Source organism: Calidris pugnax, unplaced genomic scaffold (genome assembly GCF_001431845.1).
Source record: "Calidris pugnax isolate Ruff unplaced genomic scaffold, ASM143184v1 scaffold47, whole genome shotgun sequence".
NCBI classification, from domain to species: domain Eukaryota; kingdom Metazoa; phylum Chordata; class Aves; order Charadriiformes; family Scolopacidae; genus Calidris; species Calidris pugnax.
This window is the reverse complement of record NW_015090809.1, coordinates 1,386,652-1,406,444: the sequence shown is the minus strand read 5'-3', so window position 1 is coordinate 1,406,444 and position 19,793 is coordinate 1,386,652. Positions and strand designations below refer to the sequence as shown.

The 19,793-nt window shown below is 39.0% G+C and overlaps 1 protein-coding gene across 1 annotated transcript in view; it reads right to left on the bottom strand.

Moving 5' to 3' along the window:
- VWF (von Willebrand factor) overlaps positions 1 to 19,793 on the bottom strand; it is a 161,910-nt gene that overhangs the window by 76,328 nt on the left and 65,789 nt on the right. Inside the window, exons 20-29 of the mRNA XM_014938407.1 lie at positions 15,623 to 15,761; positions 14,720 to 14,854; positions 11,499 to 11,645; positions 10,533 to 10,673; positions 8,747 to 8,866; positions 8,239 to 8,395; positions 7,520 to 7,678; positions 6,069 to 6,204; positions 1,936 to 3,269; positions 1,116 to 1,235 (exon numbers count right to left, since the gene is read on the bottom strand). Coding sequence (XP_014793893.1) covers positions 1,116 to 1,235; positions 1,936 to 3,269; positions 6,069 to 6,204; positions 7,520 to 7,678; positions 8,239 to 8,395; positions 8,747 to 8,866; positions 10,533 to 10,673; positions 11,499 to 11,645; positions 14,720 to 14,854; positions 15,623 to 15,761 — 2,588 coding nt within the window. The remainder of the gene's footprint in view (positions 1 to 1,115; positions 1,236 to 1,935; positions 3,270 to 6,068; positions 6,205 to 7,519; positions 7,679 to 8,238; positions 8,396 to 8,746; positions 8,867 to 10,532; positions 10,674 to 11,498; positions 11,646 to 14,719; positions 14,855 to 15,622; positions 15,762 to 19,793) is intronic.

Genomic DNA, 19,793 nt, shown 5'->3' with positions numbered 1-19,793 from the left:
TCACGTACCCAAACATTACAGCCCTATATTGATCTGAATATTGTCTACTCACTGCACTTTATAACTTTTCCATGGTCATCTTAGAGATTTTAAAATCAAAGCTGTAGTGAGGAGTCATTTTATAGCTTTATGATTATTGTCCTGTTGTTAATGATGTAACATTTGCTATTCCAGATTTCAAAGACAAGGAAAATAGCTAGGCTAAAATAAACTGTCTGTTAGTTTATTTGTTCGGTTTGTGTTAGCTTGTGCTTATTTCACTTGGCTTGCTTCTCTATACCATGCAAATACACAATTTTCAGAAACAGCATCTTCCATGTACAATCTCTAAAAAAAAAAATAAATCTAAATTATTCCAGACACAGAGAAATGCTATACTTTTCCTCTATGAGCTCTCAAATTAGTACAAATGCTGGTAATCACCTCTTTTGGAAGCACAGGCATAATACAAACATGTCAACACCCAGTAGGAAACACCAGCAGGAGCAACAGCAGTTGCTTCATGGAAGTGGTTTAATGCTGAATTGAAAAACCTACTTGTTGAACGTAATCCAGAACTGAACCAAAACCAAACATGTATTTTTGCTCTTCTGCCATAGAATAACAGTTCAGCTAAATCTCCATCCTGTGACAGGGACTTCTTTGGCTGTTTGGCACACACACTTCCTATGTCCAGTACGGTATGAAGGGAAGTATTCATCAGAACTACTGCCTGGGCTATTCTCATCACACAATTCTCTTCTGCCATAGAATAACAGTTCAGCTAAATCTCCATCCTGTGACAGGGACTTCTTTGGCTGTGTGGCACACACATTTCCTACGTCCAGTACGGTATGAAGGGAAGCTCATCAGAACTGCTGCCCGAGCTGTTCTCATCACACAATTCCCTGAATTGGTTATCAAACCTTTATTTGTCTGAACTAGAACAGCTTGGTTTGGGAAGAAACTGACATCTGAACTAAAAGCTTTACTAGCCCAATTTCCCCAATATAAGGGATTGGAATAAGTAATTTAAAAATTATTTTCTTTACAAAAAGTATACAGAGGAGCTGTTTCATCCTGCATAAGAATAAAAAAATATCTTTATGTGTTTACATTAAAACACAGATACATACTGATTTCAGCACTTTCAATAAATTCCCGAACAAAGTTTTTCATTTCCTCAAACTCTGATGCTCCAATATTGGAGCTTCCATCCAGAAGAAACATGACATCCATTGGTTTGTTGCATAACTCTGAGAAGGGGAAAAAAATTAAAAAGAAAAAGAAAAGGTTATTTATACATGCTAACCAGAAGTAGCATCTTCTAAATGGCAGAGACACCTGCAATTTGGGAAAACAAAGCAGGATAATGACCAGTTGAAACAATAAGTGATAACCCTTTAATGAAAACCTTGAGATTTGTGTTCAGCAGGATACATGGGTATTTCAATTCCTCTTTTTCTACTAATGCTGTTTTGCTCTCAGAGTTGTAAAAAAGAAACAGCAAACAAATAAAACCAAAACAAAACCAAAACAACCACAAAATATTACACACACACACACCCTCGCCCAAAAAAAACCCCCAAAAATAAAAGTCACAAAACCAATGAAGTCTCTTCAGGAAAGAGGAAGTATAATTTTTAACTTGGTTAAGGCAGGCAAATGACAACTTTTTTTCTTCTGTCACCCTCCAACCTATTTGAAAGCTACTGTATTTTACTGACAAATGGAGCAAAGGACTTCTGAGCCAACAGAAGGCTGGCTGCAGGTCTGTGCTCCCTAGTGCCAAACTGGGGCAGCATCCTCAGCCTCCAATGAAGATAAATGGTCCTTTGGACAACAAGATACCGTATGAGATATGGGAATCCTTCAAATTGCAGTGATGTGAGGGGGAAATGAAGGAGGCAGGACAGAGGAAAGAACAAATTACACAGAAAATGCATCCAACTTTACCTGGAATTTCTGTCCAAAGTTTACGAGAGCAGCAGGACTGCAGCACTAATTTAGGTGCTTCTTCAATAAGTGTGCTATAACTATGCAAGATAATCGGGTCATTAGGCTGACTGATCTCTTTGAGCTCTTGGATATTTGCACTGGGGGTTATGCCTATGGGAATAACATTTATGCTCCTGGGAGGTCGTGTGATAACATCAGTGGAAGGACTGGATGACACCATATATACCAAGTGAGGAACATCTTGCCTGCCCCCATTCACCGGTGTAAACGTGTGCTTGGAAATATAGTCGAGGGCATTCCCAGTGTTTGTAGCCTTCCCTCCTTGGTAGGGTATGCTCTTCACCTTCTCAATAATACTTTCCTTTGACTGCATTTCCCTAAAGGAATACTCCAGAGTGACAGTCTCTGAATACTGCATGACTGTAACATGAATATCTTCCTGTCCCACATTCATTCCTGTGATCACCTTCTCAAGGAACTTCTTGACGATATTGAAGTTTTCCTCTCCTACGTTGTCAGATCCTTCCACAATAAAAGCAATGTCCAGCTTTTTGCGAGTGGGCTTTTCTGAAAAGGCTGGTGGCACTGTGAGAGAGGGAAGTAAGATGCTGGATGCTGTTGGAGTGGACGTGGCTGGTAAGAGAGGACCTTCTTCAGGTCCAAGATCACATAGATGATCAATGAAGAGTTCCATATTATCCATTAGCTCTAACACATTGTTCATTAGGAAGGCTTTATTATCCGGTGACTGCTTTTCAATGTACCTGATTTGCTCCACGTTAACATAGGGTCCAATCCCCACAGGTATCACTGCAATTTTTCTAGTCTTCAAAGCTGTGAGGATGCTGCGGAGTTTTCCTGGAGACTTGCTTGCTATAAATAGCACTGCAATTCTGGCAGCATTGGTCCTTTCTGCTTTTCCAAACACATGAAACACAGAGTATTTAAGGACTTCAGCGGCGGACGCTACTTCATCACCTGTGTATTTTATGCTTTGGACAATTTTTCTCATCTGGGACTGTGTTTTGATATCTTTAAGGCCAAGATAGATCGTGGGACCAGCCCTATACACTAGAATTGACACTCGGATTTTCTTCTGGGAGATGTGGAGCTTCTTCATCATGCCAATTATGAAAGTTTTCAGCAGCTCAAAGTCCTCCTCTGACAGTTTATTGGAGCCATCCATTAGGAATGCCAAGTCCATCATCTTGCTACATGAGTATTCACTGGCTGGTAGTTCAATGTCCTCCTCTGGAGCAGGTGTTGTCAGTGTCAGGGTGTCCTCCACTGGTTCACATGCTACACAGGTTAAGTTCTTCTCTTCGCACACACTACAAAAATAATCAAATTTAACTGTAAAAAATCAATGCTTATAATAACACATCACCCACATATAATAAAAGAACATTCATACAGAAACAGTTAAATAAGCCACACCAAAACCAAAACATTATATGAATGCTTTTTTCCCCCACAAAGTATTCTACAGCTAAATCCTATATGTTCATGCCTGTTTGTTTAGATCCAGGAAACATATGACTAACTATATGATGTGTTTGTCAGAGGAAACTCTCCTTATAACAGCCTTTGGCAGAACGTGTAAAATCTGTGTCTGGAATCTGTCTAGAAACCCACTGAGCTTCAGCAATATGACTACCACAAGCCACTGGTGTACTTGGCTTCACAAGGAAGCAAAACATGAGGCAAACAGGAGGCAGCTAACACAAAGTAAAATCCCAGAGTAGGAAAGATGCTTTTAGCTCTGATATGACTTAGCAGACTCCATGAGAAGGTTAGGTTTATCTAGATTTTAACCTTAATGAAAGTAAAGAACAGCTTTTTTTTTTTTTTTTACCTCTAAAGTGCACTACATTCTTTTTCTTTTTCCTGACTTCCTCTTGTTTTGAATATGCCTTTGGCATATGAAGGTTAGGTTTATCTAGATTTTAACCTTAATGAGAAGGTTAGGTTTATCTAGATTTTAACCTTAGTGAAAATAAAGAATAGCTTTTTTTTTTTTTTTTTTACCTCTAAAGTGCACTACATTCTTTTTCTTTTTCCTGACTTCCTCTTGTTTTGAATATGCCTTTGGCATATGTTTGTCCTCCAGATTTTTTTATGTCTCTTATCTTCCTCTTATTTGCCATGTTCTCTTTTTCAGTCCCTTTTCTCATATTAAATGACGTATTTCATATATAACTTATCTTTTTTTTAGTCCTTTGTCTTCCCTCACAATTTCTACTCACCTCCATTACTGCGTTTTTCTACTGCCCTTTCCATCTCAGCTCCCATTTTTCTTTTTCCCCCCATCTCTGCCTTTTCCACTATCCATCCTTCTGTACCACTGTGAGATTTTTCACCTCTGTCACCCTCCACCTTTTAGGAACTTGTTTATAATTCAACTCTTTCTATCTTTAGCAAGGCTTTATACTTCTGCCCTTCTAATTCCTGGTTGTAGGACTCTCTTTACTTCACTTATCAGAGCTAAGAACATGACTGTACTCAGGCACAGGGTGGTACAAACTCAATCTATATATATACTCAGGCACAGGGTGGTACAAACTCAATCAATATATATATATATGTATATATTCCTTTTCTTACTGGACAGTCCAAGAAACAGAATAGGAAAAGTTTATGAAAGAGCAAGGACCAAAAAAAAAAAAAAAAATTTGTTTTCACTGCCAGAGAAAATCCAGGATGTACAAACTAAATGAGTCAATACTGGTAGAAGGTGCCATTTTCCAGGAAAAGACTTCACTTCACACGTGGCATCTTAGTTCAAGTTCTCTTAGTTAAAGCACTAGGTTCTTTTCAAGCTGCTTTCAGTGTCTTCCTAATTGAAGAATGCACAGCTACTTTTGGCATTAACTTAGTAACAGAAGATTTATTATTTTAATCCTCTTCTAGTTTCCAATTTCCTTTGGATATTTGCTATAAAATTCATTTTTGTGCAATATTTTCTATTGTTTGTACAGATGGTGTAGGCATCTAAATTAGGTGACAGCTATGCAAAAGGATGTTTCCCTAGTGAGGTAAGTTTTCCTAATGTTCTGAAATCTTTTGTGAGCAGCGGCCAGTGTATCAACGTTTAAGATAAATTATTATTAAGGATTAAGAAAATTAGGGAACAGAGACTCATTTATGAAGACTCTTTTTTGACCTTTTGATGGAATTCAAGGGTTTTTTTGTTTATACTGTTAAAATATGTATTTAATTGATTAGTCCAACGGTTTCATGTTCTGGGTTTATAACAGGCATACGCTAGCCCTGGCAAGAGGCCAGGAATTCAAAGTCCTTACCCATTCAGAGCTTCTGTGAGGTTCAGGCCATTTTGAGCTCAGGTGTTAGTCTGGGCTAATAGCTGCTGCAGTTTTACAACTCAGTTTCTATTAAATATGGCCAAATTGCAAGATGGAAAACTCCTGTATTCACAGCAATATAAGTGACTAGTGAAAGTATTCAAGGGTCTAGACATCCAGAGAATGTAAAACTTTCAGATATCACAAGGCCATGGCATAATATGCCACTGGGCAGTGGTACAGAATGAAAATCCTACTCTGCTGTGCTGCAGCTGAAGGCCCTCATTCCGCATGATCCACAGCATTGTGCACACCTCCATAAAATACATGCATGCAGGATCAGGCCATGGGACATCATCTTAAAATCATGGAGAAATTGGTTTTCCCATAATAGTACACAATTCCAACTCCTAATAACCTCATCGAGTTCCAGGCTGAATGCACATGTAGATCTTGCGTAACATGTAGGATTTTTTGAGTTCTGGCAGAAGAAAAGAGTCTGATGGCTTTATTGATGTTGAATCACACCTTACACGAAAAGAAGTGGAACATCTGAAGCCAGCAGGACCACCTACATATGGGAGAAGGCCTTTTTTGAAAGGAATTTATGAATTTCACTTGCTTAAATTCAGCTGACATCCTATAATCCCTACTTCAGCTTCAGATAGTATGTGAAGGGATATCGACATAAAAGGTGGTTTCTAACCTTCATCTTCAGTGGTATATTAAAAGTTACATCCAAAAAATTATTCATGAGGATGTGCTTTTCTCTCTCTCTCTTCACCCTACTCAACAGGCATGTGATTTCACTGCATAAACCCATCATACCAAGACTGGCAGCGCCGTGGATCATCTCTGTTCAAAACTATTCTCCTTCCATGCAAGATCTTGACATCTCCAACTGCACACACGGGACAGTCTTCTGGACTGACACAATCCAGCGACAGTTCATCAAGTATTTTCCCTGTTTCAAAATAGCACATTAGTATAAAGATGCCAATTTTCATGAATTGCAAAACTTATCATTGCATTTAGCAGAGTTGGGCTCAACCATTCCAAATACCGTGCTTTGTGTTACGGCCACAGAAAAGTACTTCCTTCTTTCATGACCACTTTTATTTAGATATTGGAAGTACTTAACCCAGTGTAAAATCTGCAACAGCCAGTACCATAAAGAAGGTGAATATATCTTTAGAAGAAAGCATTGAAGATGACAGGAGAAAATGGCATTTTCCTTTTCACACATGTATTATTTATTTCTCCTGCTATCCCCTACCTTACTCTGATCAGAGATACCAGGGCCCAGAATAGATACTTTGGGACTTAAAATACCTTTTTTCTTTGCCTTCATGTCTTCTTGCTCTGCCTTGAGAAGCTATTTATTCATCTGAGTTTTCAGTCTCCTTTCAGATCTTGCTTGTCTTTCACTTTTTCCCTTTCTGTCTGTCTTTCCTATCCCCATCCCACATTACCCATATTTCTTCCTTTCTTCTTCCTACAAAATAGTTGTTGGGAAGAGTTAAACTGAAAGCTCAGGCTCTCAGGAGGATGCCTGCTTGCTGGGCACTCTCAAGAGCATCAGAGCCTGGGAGGCAGTAAGCAGAATAAGGCAATAGGTTTCTCCCACTGCAGTAGTTGCTCTGAAGGAGAGCATTTTATGAGTGTCCAGGAGAAACTCATACCCTACTTTTAACCACATAGTCAACAATCTCCGTTGCTACACAGCCCCTAATCCTCCTTTCTTATCAACACATTTCCATCCTCTCTCATTTTTACTGGCAGTGTTTCATTCTCCTCTTCTAGGCACCACTTCATGCCCTCCACAACCTGTGCCCATTTCACAAACTCCAACCAGGATGTCTAAGAAAAGACGTAAGAAATCATGGTGAAAAGCCATTTCACAAACTCCAACCAGGATGTCTAACCACCTTCCTCCTTAGGCAGTAAGAAATCATGGTGAAAACACACCAGTAAGCCTGTTAAGGAATTAACTGCTACATCTAAGTCTTTTGAGATCTCCAGCCTTACTAATCTTTGGATATTTTTGGACTGTAAGACAACTTTCCATGCAATAGGAACACTTAGGGGTAAAAAAAACCCCCAAAAAACCCCAACAAACCAACCAAAACTATGCAATAGGAACACTTAGGGGTAAAAAAAAACCCAAAAAAACCCCAACAAACCAACCAAAACTCCACAGACTCTACAGCAATACCTACAAGTTACCAGGAGAATAGCAGAAAAAGGGAAGTCACTGCTTAAAGCAAAGGTGGGCTTACCTGCAGGACAGTGTACATGGCATCCTTCCACACACTGCAGAGGGCACTCCAAAGGTTGTGGGTGCTGGCACGTTGCAGGACAAGCAGGCCCACAGCTATTATATCGCCATTCACACTGATAATCTAATTCTGGTTTATTCAGGTGCTCACAGCTTTGTGCTGCAGGGTGAAAGAATCGGAGGCAAGAAAATCAAACCAGAGCATGTTCACCACACCTCTCAAAACTACTACACCAAACTCGGTACAAAATAGATCACATACACACAGATAAAGAAAGGCTTCCATCTTTAAATAAAAATATTTCACTACAACTAGAAGAGGGCACTTCTTCACACTTAATTTCTTTTCACATAATGAAGTAGATCAGAGATTTTGGGGTGTTTTTTTTTAATATATAAACTGCAAAAAATTATCCTGAAATTTTAATTTAAAAAGAAAAAAAAGAGGTACAGAAACCTTTTCTTTGTCTACATTTGTTTGCAGTTCAGGCTATTATATCCCCTTATTGAGGGAATGTTTTTTCCAGGTATGGCTATGAACATAAATAGAAAAGGGAGAGGAAATGTCACCATAAGCTGCTAGCCCAGCCCCATTAAAGTGAATTTCTCCAGACGTCAGTGGGAGTAGAGCTGGACGAGAACAGTCTATCCAACTCAACAGCTTACTGATTAAAATTGGGTGAACCTTTTCACCCAATACTTCATCTACCCTGTACTTACGGCACAGAGCTGGTGATCTCCAGTGCACAGCAACACCCTTCTGTGCACAGACGTGTGCATAGGCTGCTATAGCATCACAGAAGCAAGCACAGTCCCCAATAGATTCGCAAGCACAAGTGTCATACATGCAAATATCTATGTAGGGCTCAGGATTCACCTACAAAAGAGAAATACAGGGTACAGTCACTGATGCCCCTCATCTCCTTCTTCTAGACACATTTAACCTTCAGATGGTCTGCCTGCTCCATTCACCAAGAGATGAGGTGCCACATAAATCAGTGCAGGTCTTCAAGAAGAAGTTATTCTATAGCTTTTTGCAAGGGGTATCCTGCCTTTTCCCATGAAGCATCAGCTACAGGACAGGCTCAGAGACAAGAATGCCAATTAATCAATCTCCTCCAAGCCCTGTACGCTGTCAGCACAACCATATTTTTCCCCTCAACTGCAATCAGTGTCAGCACAGATCATGCAGAATTGAAGAATGTGAAACACGTGACACGATACTCACAAGTTTTTTGCATTCTTGAAAGAGATCCCCAGACAAAATGCTGCATGACGTTTCTACCATCACCTGCTTCACTACGTTTCCATTACACAGTGGAGATATCGAGGTCTGTTCCCGGTTGGGCTTAATAATGTAAGAGAGAAACACACGTTGGATTAGCCTTGCCTTCAGGACCTCGGGACTCTTCAAATTGAAAAGATTCATTAGCACTAGACATATTTCCATGACAAAGGAAATCGTCAGGACAAATCCTGCCACGGCAGAACACGGAGTAGACCTGCATTTTCTTCAGCTTTTACTTGTACATTGCATTTTTAACATAGATCTTTTGATGACAAACGGCAGAACACGGAGTAGACCTGCATTTTCTACAGCTCTTACTTGTACATTGCAATTTTTAACATAGATCTTTTGATGACAAGAAGTCCCACTGTACCAAACATCCACCCTGAGAAACAATCAATCAGTCACAGCTCTACAGAAGGCCCACGAGACTCACAAATATGATCAATCTTCAGCAGACAATACCCATAGCCACTGCTCAGCAGTCTTCCCCTCTCCCATTTAATTTATCTAAGAGGAAGGAGCACTAGTACTGACACAGCCTTTATGGACAGTCTGCAGGCCCTGTCCTGGGCCTATTAACACTGAAACGAGAAGCTGCTCCTTCTCAGCCTCACCCTGCAGTTCTCACTCCTCATTATTGCAACTTCTTGTAGTGCTCCAATCAAGTTGTAGCTAAAAAGTGACATTCAGCAAGATAACGCTGTTGGCTATGTCACACTTGCAGGTGATTTATGAAACTAACCCAAAAAGATTTCATGTGATCAAAAACAAATGCTTCATTCTGTTTTTTGATAATTTAAATCTTTTAAGGGTAATATCTAAATAAGGCCTTTTTTTTACCCCCCTCTCTCTTTGAAAAAATTAGACGAATTTTCAAGAGAAAGTTTTCAGCCTTAAAAGCATCATCTGAACGAAATGCTTCATATTATAAACGTCAGCACAAGTTGTCTTCAAGTTGTTTCCCCTCACTTTTTGATCTGGAAATACTTTTGGTCATAATTATTGTCAGGTCAAGACAAATTTATTATTCAATTTCATTCTTTCAAAATTCTGCTTTTAGACAGAAAGTACAGTCTCATGTGTAGCATAACTAGTACCCCATTAAATCACCTAATTTCTGGCAACAGGAGGTAGATAACACTTTGAGAGAGCAGGTAACCTCCTCAACATTCAGAAGCAGTGACAGCATGTCAATAAGGTCTTCATCCCCTCCTGTACCTTGCTTTTCCCCTTCAAACCTCTCCAATCTGAAAATAATAACTGAATGCTCTTTAAAAGAAGCATATAGAAAGAAATTATTCTGTACATTCAGTTGTTCATAAATTGACAGACTAAAATTTGGGATATAGAATTTTGGATAGGGAAATACAAAATTTTTATTTGAACTGCCTTTGCCTGAAGATTACAGCGGGTTTTTTTAGATTAAGCTCTAAAATGAGATTTCCAGTTATACCTGGATTTCAAGCATCTGGGCTGGCAAACTTTATGAACAGCCTCTACTGTATGGATTGGCTATTTTAATGTTCATCTGAAGCCAGGCAGCACAGAGGCCTTAAATAAGTTAATTGATCTTTTATCAGATTTCAAGAAATAATATTATTTGGCAAAAATATGGGGGAAGGAGTTCGTTTCCATTTATTTTTATGCTTTCAAACCTCTTTGCTTGCTCTTAAGTGATACTGTAACCTGTATTAATTCATTTTCACAGCTCATTTGCAATCACCTTTTCAACATCAGCACAGTATGGATTAACTTTCCAAGAGTTCCCAAAGTCAACTGGATCAACTTCAAGATGTTCATTGCTGCTGGTCAAATCATTGTTTTGGATTCCATCAAAATTTCCACACAGACCACACACTTGATCCTTGCAGGGAAAGAAACACAAAATACATAAAACTTACATCTGTAGACCAGCTCAGGGTTTTGTTAAGAAGTCTTTTTTAGCCTAGTGCTTTAATGGCTTAAAAACTGAATTATCCCTGGCCTTGCCAAGTTCACTGAAATAGACAGTCTCTCACAGAGAAAGTGTAGTTCCTATTCCCATTCTATTCTGCTGAAAGCAGGACTATACTGTCTCTAAAGGCCCCAGGAAGCAAGGTGATGACTCTGAGGTGCCCGTTGGCTCTGTTTAGAGTATGTCCCTACAATCCCATTTTACAGAATCACAGAACTGTAGTGGTTGGAAGGGACCTCAGAGATCATCGAGTCCAACCACAAAAAAAAAAAAAAAGAAAAAAAGAAAAAAGAAAACACTACCACCCATCCCCTAAACACACAACAACCACCACCAAACCAAAAAACCATCACCCACCCACACAACATCCCACCACAAACCAATAATCTTGGGCCCTATCGCCCTATCTTGCCCTATCGCCATCTCTAGTAAATCTGGCTCCTTATACCGCTTTTCTTAAATACAGAAGAAATCACTCAAGGCATAGTTATTCATAGTCATCCTTTCTGTCATTGCTCATCTCCAGTGACCCAGAATGTACCCGTTACACTTGAACTGCCAGGAAAGTAAGCAATCCTTACAGTATTACAAAAAAAATCCCTTCATTTTCAAGCAAGTGCCTGATCCCCCATGGAACTCTATCAGCACGTCTGAATTTAAAAAATGCTACTCCCCATGAGACAGGGTAAGTGGACTCTTTAGTGAGAATAAAACAGTAAAGCAAAAACCACTTACTTTGAAATTGCCTTTTAAGATAACTGAGACTCCCATGGCCAGATCCCAGGTCACACTGATGCTTTTGCCCAGCAAAATGATGTAATAACGGCCAGACTTCATGACTTCTAAATCACTGTCATCTTTAGGAGGCACCTTGATGTTTACCTGAACAAGAAAAGCACATTGTGCTATTGACTGTGTCTCTAACTCTGATATGATGCAGTAGGACACGTGCTCATAGGTTCAAACTATTTTCAAACGTGCTCTTCTCCAGAGAATAGAGAAGCAAGGCATGGCTAAGGGACTGATTACAGGCTTGTCTCTACACAGAGAAGTTGCTGTCGATAAATTATTGCCTTAGAAACAATACTTCTGAACAGCAAATCAGGATACAAGTATGGTATTTCAATTGCATCATGTTTCTATAATTCTGAATGAGGCAAGTTCCACATAATATATAATATATATATATAGGATATATATAAACTTGCCACAAATGCTGACACACAAAGCAATGATTGCTAAACAGAAGAATAGGTGATAAGGAGAACAGGGTATACCCAACTAACAGTTTAGTCTTCAGGTAATGGTTCACTGAACAATGGCACTTTATTTTTATTTCATCTTTTTTGGAAACTAACAATTCTGTGCTCTGAAGCAGGTAGTGACAGAAGGGCTGGCTAAGTTTAAGAGTAATGTGAACTGGGAGAATCACATGCATCGGTGGCCTCTGAAGGACCAGAGTCCGATTCTGAAGTCAGGAAGGACTTTCTTCCCAACCAGCTACACCAAGAGGAAAAGTCCTAAGAGATACCTTTCAGTCTCTTCATTTTTCCATCACTTTTACTTCCCCTCTGTGCCTCTTTCCATCTGGCTGCAAATTCATCGCCTCCAGCTACTAAGAGTTTAGGAGATTAATTTCAAATACTTTCTTTCACACCATAATCCCCTTTCAATGGGAACACTAATAGGATTATTGACCACATTTGGAGAGAGAGGTCTGGCACGGCTGTTACTTTAAGCACCACTAATGCATTAACTGAAAACTGCTTAATTCTGGAAGAGGCAGATGAAAGCTTTCAATCCGTACAAATAGTGATTAAAGCAAGGGAGAAAGAGGAGCCTACAAACCATTCACCCACTCTCTAGTTTGAGGGCAAAATATTTCCTTATCCCACTATTCTCCTTGCTCAGTTCAGTAAAAGCTCAGCACCATAATTCAATACTCATCATCTCTGGGTTATTATCAGCAACCTTTATCCCCAGAGAAGATAGTTCACACCCTTCAAGGACCTCCTGAAGAGGGCATTCTGTGTCTTTAGGGACGAAGACGTTAAAACATATTTCAGGAACTGGAAGCTTTTTCATCTTCACCTATGCCCAATGTATTACTATACAGTCTAGTCACACCTGGTCACTTATCTTCTGTATATAGTAGTCTCTGTCTTTCCAAACTCGGGCAAAAAACAGAGGACAAAGCTGAGTTGGGAGATCAATTTAAATTACAGAATTTCTATGTTTACGGAGGCTTTTTGCCCAACCATGAAGTCATAAACTTTTGACCTTGCAAACTGGTGGATTTGTTTCAGAAGAGAAAAAATGATTTCATGATAAATTTTTTTTAATGCAAACCAGAACTGTAACATGCAAATACTTCAATTAAGCTGCCATTTAATTAAAACTAGAGGCAGATCCCAAAACAATATAATCTTAAAACAATATTTCTTGGAAACATTTTAACGGCAAAAACCCATTTGATTCTCCTGCTTGCTTCTAAGGATTCTTGTGGAAAAAAAGAGTGTAGGAAGTCATCACTGCGTGAGAATTTGCCTAAGAGTCTTCATATCAGTTATTTTTCCTTAATCTCTCCTTTGGTTGCTGTTATTTCTAAGAAAACCTTCTCTAGATATTACATTGAGCCTTCAACTCTCTAGAAAGACAGCTAGAAATTCAGGCAAGGTCATGTGGACAGTCTTGTGATACAGACCTTGTCTGTATGTCCTTGCAAGGACATATTCTCTTAGGAACCCAACACCGTCTGCTGCTGGAGCTGCTGCATGCCTCATCACCTCCTGTCTTTTCTGACCCTTCTTTAGGTGTTCAAACAGAATCACAGCTCTTCTGAAAAATACGTCCCCTGAAGAACTTTTCAGACAAGGCCTGGTTCTATGGACTGATGATCCCTGCACCACTGCTCACCCTCACCCTGGTAGGGAGATCTTTGGTAGTAGAAATAAAGAATTGATTGGGCAACCAATAGGACCTATGTTCCTTTCTCCAGCAACCAAAAGCCTACAGGTATCACATGCTGTCAAGATGCACTGCACAGAGGCTATTAATAATGGCCACTTCTCACATTGTTCCTGTGAAGCATCAGTGGCACGCAGCAATTTGCAGGCAATTCGCAGGCTACGCAAAAGCTGGTTCAGCTCTGTCCCCTAACCCAAAACAAGGTAAAAAGAAGAGTGGTTTCACATTTCACTGGGAACATTTTTGCAGATCTCTGGTCCAGATGCCAGTTCAGAGCACAGTATTCCTGAAAACTGAGCAATTGAAATACTATAACCCACTGGAGCTCTGTAATGTTTGAACACACAGCCGGTCTCGTTACAGCGCCCAAGGCAAAGAACTGAACTCTGCCCTTTGAAAAAGCTTGTTTCCTGCAACGGAGGGATGTGGAAGTGATTCTTGGTTAATTCTTCAGTGTCTGTTAGTAGGAAACTGGAAGGAAAAAAAAGAAAAAAAAAAAAAAAAAAAAAAAAAGACAGACAACCCAGTCATCTGGATTTTCCACCTGACAGTTTAACAAGGGAAAGGACAGTGATATTTGCTGCTGCAGTATTAACTTCTTTCAGCCATGACTACTACTTTTTCCTGTGTTCTCAGTTTTTCAGATGGCTAAATTAAGTCAGAAGTTTCACTAGTCATGGGTAGTCACTCTCTTCTTTCCACTTAACCTTGCTTGAGATAGACCCCCCATGTTTAGAAAGGGCATTCCTCATAAGAGGCTTGCATTGAATTGCCTTCTTGCCTTGATAAATTTTTTGGTATCAGACAGAAATACCACAATGGCATTATACCTCTGGGAACAAATTAGATAACTCTAATCCTGGCAATCTGTTCATTTTATGTTCTAATTTTCAAGAACCGCTGAGCATAAGGCCATTCATGCCTTACCTTACTAATCAACCTGAAATTCTTTTCCCCCAAAGAGGGAAAGAGAAAAGAAGCATACATACGTTTCCATTAAGCAACTCGATTTCCCCACTTTCATACAGAATGACAACCCTTTTGGTGCACTTTTCTCCAGTGAAGCCACAACCTTCATTTGAAATTAATATCCGGAATGTCCCAGAGTCATCCTTGCAGAAATCCTATCAGAGAAAAATAAATGAATGAATCATTAATGTAGAACATTTAAAAAACACATACAGATCTATGGAGTAAAAGGAAGGCTCAGATAATACCCTGTGTACTCTGTGACCAGTAAGATAGATGTTGGCATGTCAACTGTTCCCATATTCATTTACTTTGGGCTTAGTGTTGATATTTGTGGGGGTCAATTTCTGGCTGCTCCCACAAACCTCCAGCTGATGTTAGTGTCCTATATCTTTATTAAACTCTTCTCTCTGCTATGAAGAAAATGGCTATTGTCAATGTACTCCAAATAGGTTGGTGTCTGGAACAGAACAGTGTCTTGGCCAAAATGAAGAAGCAGAGTCTGTGCTGCTGATGCATTGAGGAGGTTCACTGAGCACTTCTTGTCTGTCTCAGTCAGACAGTAAGCCAGCACTACAGGATGAAGAGGCTGGTGGGAAATGAGGAAAGATTGATTTATGGGTATCTACAATTCCTTGGTAAAGATGAGATTCGGACAGCTTCTCTCTGTACCATTCTGCTATCATATGTTTTATAACTGCCAGGTTGACACATGACAACCTAACTCATTTCTATAGAACACAATGCCATCTTCAAAGTTCTCAAGGCATCTTAGAAGTCATTAATAAGCTCTTCTCTTCTCTACCGTACATCTGGCTTAATAATAAAGAATACTTTACTGTGATTTGTCCAAATGTTGGACTTGTCTCCTGGTGTAATACAGGTGTATTATCAGACAGCTTCAGCATTTGACATGTTCTTACCTGGACTAATACATATTGACAGCTTCCTGGAAACTTGTATTTCAATCCATCAAATGTCAAATAATGAGCTGTACCAATGACAGTGCAGGTGCCATCACAGGTATTTTTGGTGCATTCCCACTTTCGACCACGGCACACACTGTAAAGGGAAAATGAGTCAGTGACTGTCGTCATTATTTCCAATGTATATTAATAAGCAAGAGAAAGCAAGGTACTATAGGCAAAGTGAAAGAGCAAAAGTTTCTGCCTCCGGGAGCTCACGATCTGAAGACTCTCCAAAAGACACACAAGTGGTCATAAGCTACTATTTTTCCTCATTCTGCTCTTTTTCCTGGGCCTGGGTAAAGGATCAACCTACTGCAGACCAAACAGGAGCATTGCTCCCCTGTGTCTTAACCCAGCCATCAATTGCAGCTCTGTGAGGATGCTTTGCAGTTCTCTGTCCTGCAATCTGTTCTCAGGTATGTCCCCAGCAGATCCTTTATATGTTTGGCTTTGAGAAATTACTCTTAAAGGGCTCCATGACTGGACTGCTGGAATCCTTCTCTAGATGGACTTCCATAACTATGTTACACCATCGTGCACCAGATGACAATCTCTCTTATTAACATAAATTAACATACATTACTATTGGATCCATAATACAATATTTGGATTTAACATGTTAAGTGAATAAGGAATATGTTTCCTTTTTTCTTATAAGCTGCATGTAAGAGTGCATGCTTTTTGAACTTCCCTATTACAGAAAAAAAGGCCTGGATAAAGCCTGCTAGAATATTTAGTAATACTATTAGTATTTTATTTTGGATATCCTGCTCTGCTCTGAGTAACCCTTAAGAAAAACAGATTGATTACCCTCTAAGGACCACTACAGGTTAAATATGAAGTATATCAGCAACCCTGTTTTTACTTGCAGTACTGTCCATTTTTTCCCCTCATTGAAACCTAAAATAGTAGTAAATTTAATATCCAGCTGATGCCAAAGGACATGTGTTTATTTTAGTGATCAGCCTCTGGGACCAAGTAACCAGGGCTGTAATTCAGTCTGCCCAGTGGCTTTTGTTCAGATTATATACTTGAGTATAATACTACCCTTTCTCCATAGACGTCTCTCTGTTCTTCAATTAAATTCATTCTTTGTAATAGTTTATCTGACCTAGAAATTGCAGACATTACCTCAAAGTCTGACAAGAACACACAATGTGGATAGAAATATTTATTTTTCTTTCATATGTACATAAATACATACACTCTCTGAGTAAAGTCCTATGGTCTGATGACCTAGAAATTGCAGACATTACCTCAAAGCCTGACAAGAACACACACGTGGATAGAAATATTTATTTTTCTTTCATAGGTACATAAATACATACACTCTCTGAGGAAAGTCCTATGGTCTGATACTGTCCCCTGAGGTCTCTTGTGGTGATCAAACCAGAACATCTGCCCTACAGGAGAATTCAAGTTTGGAAACATGCAAGTAGGACTCCAAGCTAAACCCCAGCTTATGTGACAAGAGATGTGACAAGACCCCTGATCATGAAAGGAGATACACCAGTGGTTCTCTGGCTGTATAGCTTGCAAGTGATGTTGTCGAGGACACCTCCTAGACTTCCTCACAACCACAGGATATGCAAGGAAAAGAAAAAAAAAAGAGACATCCCCATATGCAAAGCAAAACAAAGTGCTGCCTTATTTTTTCAGGGGGAGGGGAATTCTGAAGAGCAATCAAACGCGGTGTTGAGGTCGTGATATCATTATACCCACACGGCTGTAGCAGCTGTACTGCGCTGGCATTATCATACAAAATCAGTGATGCCACGAGGAAAAGGAGAGAGCTTTTTTGTTTCACTCCTCCTTTTGGACTCTTTTCACCCTTTGTGGCTTTCTGTTGTTTTGGTTTTTCATTTGTTTTAAAAAACACAAAAGAACTAAACAACAACAAAAACCCAAACAACACATGGTGACCATCTTGCAAGTGCGTAATCAAAATACAAAGAAAGCCAATTTGCTTATCTTGATATAACTTGATCAGTTTCAGTTTAATTACGCCAGTGTAACAGACAGAAGGAAAAATAGCAGGGCTCCTGATCTTCATGATTACATCAAACCAGCCATATTCAACAGCAATCACTGTTAGATTTAGGAGAGTTTCCAAGAACATTTGTATCCTTTGATTGCTGTGATACATAATAATCTAAAATTCACATGCTACCCTGATAAATAAGGCTCAAGGAGGTAAATACCAGTATCCTCATGTTTAAATGAGAGAAAGAGGGAAACATAAATAAGGATAAGAAAAGACTTCAGAGGATCCACACAGTCCTCTTGACCTTTTCCAGAAGAATCCTGGAGAACCACATGCCTTGCAACAGAAGCTGCAGGTATGAAAAGGGATCTTTCCCTTGGCATCCACAAACTTTTATCAGTGAAATAAACTGATTTGCTAACTAGCAAGAGACTGAGCAAACAAAATAAAAAACAAGGCCAATGAAGCATAAAATCCGATCACTTTTTGTTTGTTATCAATTCTGGGGAGTTAGAATAGCATCTGACACCTTACCTAATAATCTAATAATAATAATTTAATAACCTAATAAGCAATAGCTTTCCTGAGGTTGGAGAAACATTCATCTACTAAACGCTATATGAACACAGATGGACACCATCACTGCCCCAGGGATTTTCTAATCAAGCTCTATAAAGGCAGGGAAAGAGGAACTCTATCCCTGCTTTACAGATGCAAAAACTCAGGGATAAAAAACCTGAAGTACTTTCCCAAGATCAAATTGCTAACCAAAGGAAAAAAAAAAAAAAAGGTACTGAACCAAGCTCTCTAGTAATGGCTTAACTCAAGCATAAGCATTGTTTAATCTTGATAACACTTCACAGTATAATAAATATTGTACAATACATTTTCTTCAAAGAATGAAATATCTGTAACATAAAACCTATTGCACGCTGTTCTATTAAATCTCTACTAATAGGTAGAGCAAGACCACAATTTTGTATTTATGTGCACAGACAGATTATAAAGTATGCGGTGTAGCAAAATTCAGATTAGCAAGTTTCTGCTGTGTACTGCTTCATAAATGTTATTCCAAAATTTTCACTGAGCTGTACAATGAATTCCCAATACATAGCATAACAAAAGTTTTGCCACTAGCTTAGACTTGGAGACATTCCGTTGTTCATGAATTAGGGTGTCCCATATGTCAAGTCGAATATAAAAGCCAAATCTGACACCTCTGGCTCATATATTGCGTTTGCAGGTGTTCACATCTGGCTAAGAACAAGTGAGAATGAGAACTCCTGCAACAGCAGTACAAAAAGCAAAAACAAAAGAAAAGGAAGATCTGACCTCCAAAATGCAGACTCTCCATTCTTATTAATTCTCAAAGCAATACTAATTCCCTATATCACTTTCTAAATGACATTTGACTTGATATTTGCTGAGAACTATCATGAAGCTTTTCAAAGTCACATAGTTCAAAAAAGCTCTAGTGACATATTTGAACGGACCTTATTTCCAATTTTACCCCAAATGAGAGGAAGAACTTTTTATCAATGAGAAAAAGCATGATTTCTAACATTTTTCTTGACCCTGATATTGAAAAAAACCCGCTACGTACTAGAGGAAATTTCACTTAGAATGGCATGGCCAGAAAAGGTCAGTTACAAGAATGAAGCAACATGTTTATGACTATTTTAAGATTGGAGATTATAAGACTGACTGAAAATAAAGAGACTGTGCAAGGGCTTTGTGAAGAATCTTGCACATTTCACACCACCACCTAGGAGTTTTACACCTTACTGTTACTGTTTCAACAAAATTTTCATTGTGTTTCTTTTTCAGCCAAGTCACTTCTACCTAGATGCAGCGTAAGCAGGTTATAGTATATCTATCTATATAAAAAGATCAACTTCTACTCCATCTTCCTTCCTTCAACCCAACTTTTCCCCAGGCCTACTTATAGTACATGATTCACAATGCAATATGTAACTGCAAAGGAAAAAAAATTACACAAAACATTGGAAGGTCAATATTTCCAGATGAAAGCATAAAACCTTATATCCAAGCCTAACTTAGACCAGTTAGGAGCAGTGCCACCAGTTTAAAAATACAACACTTGAAATCACTCAAAGTGATTTCAATCAAGGTCAATGCACA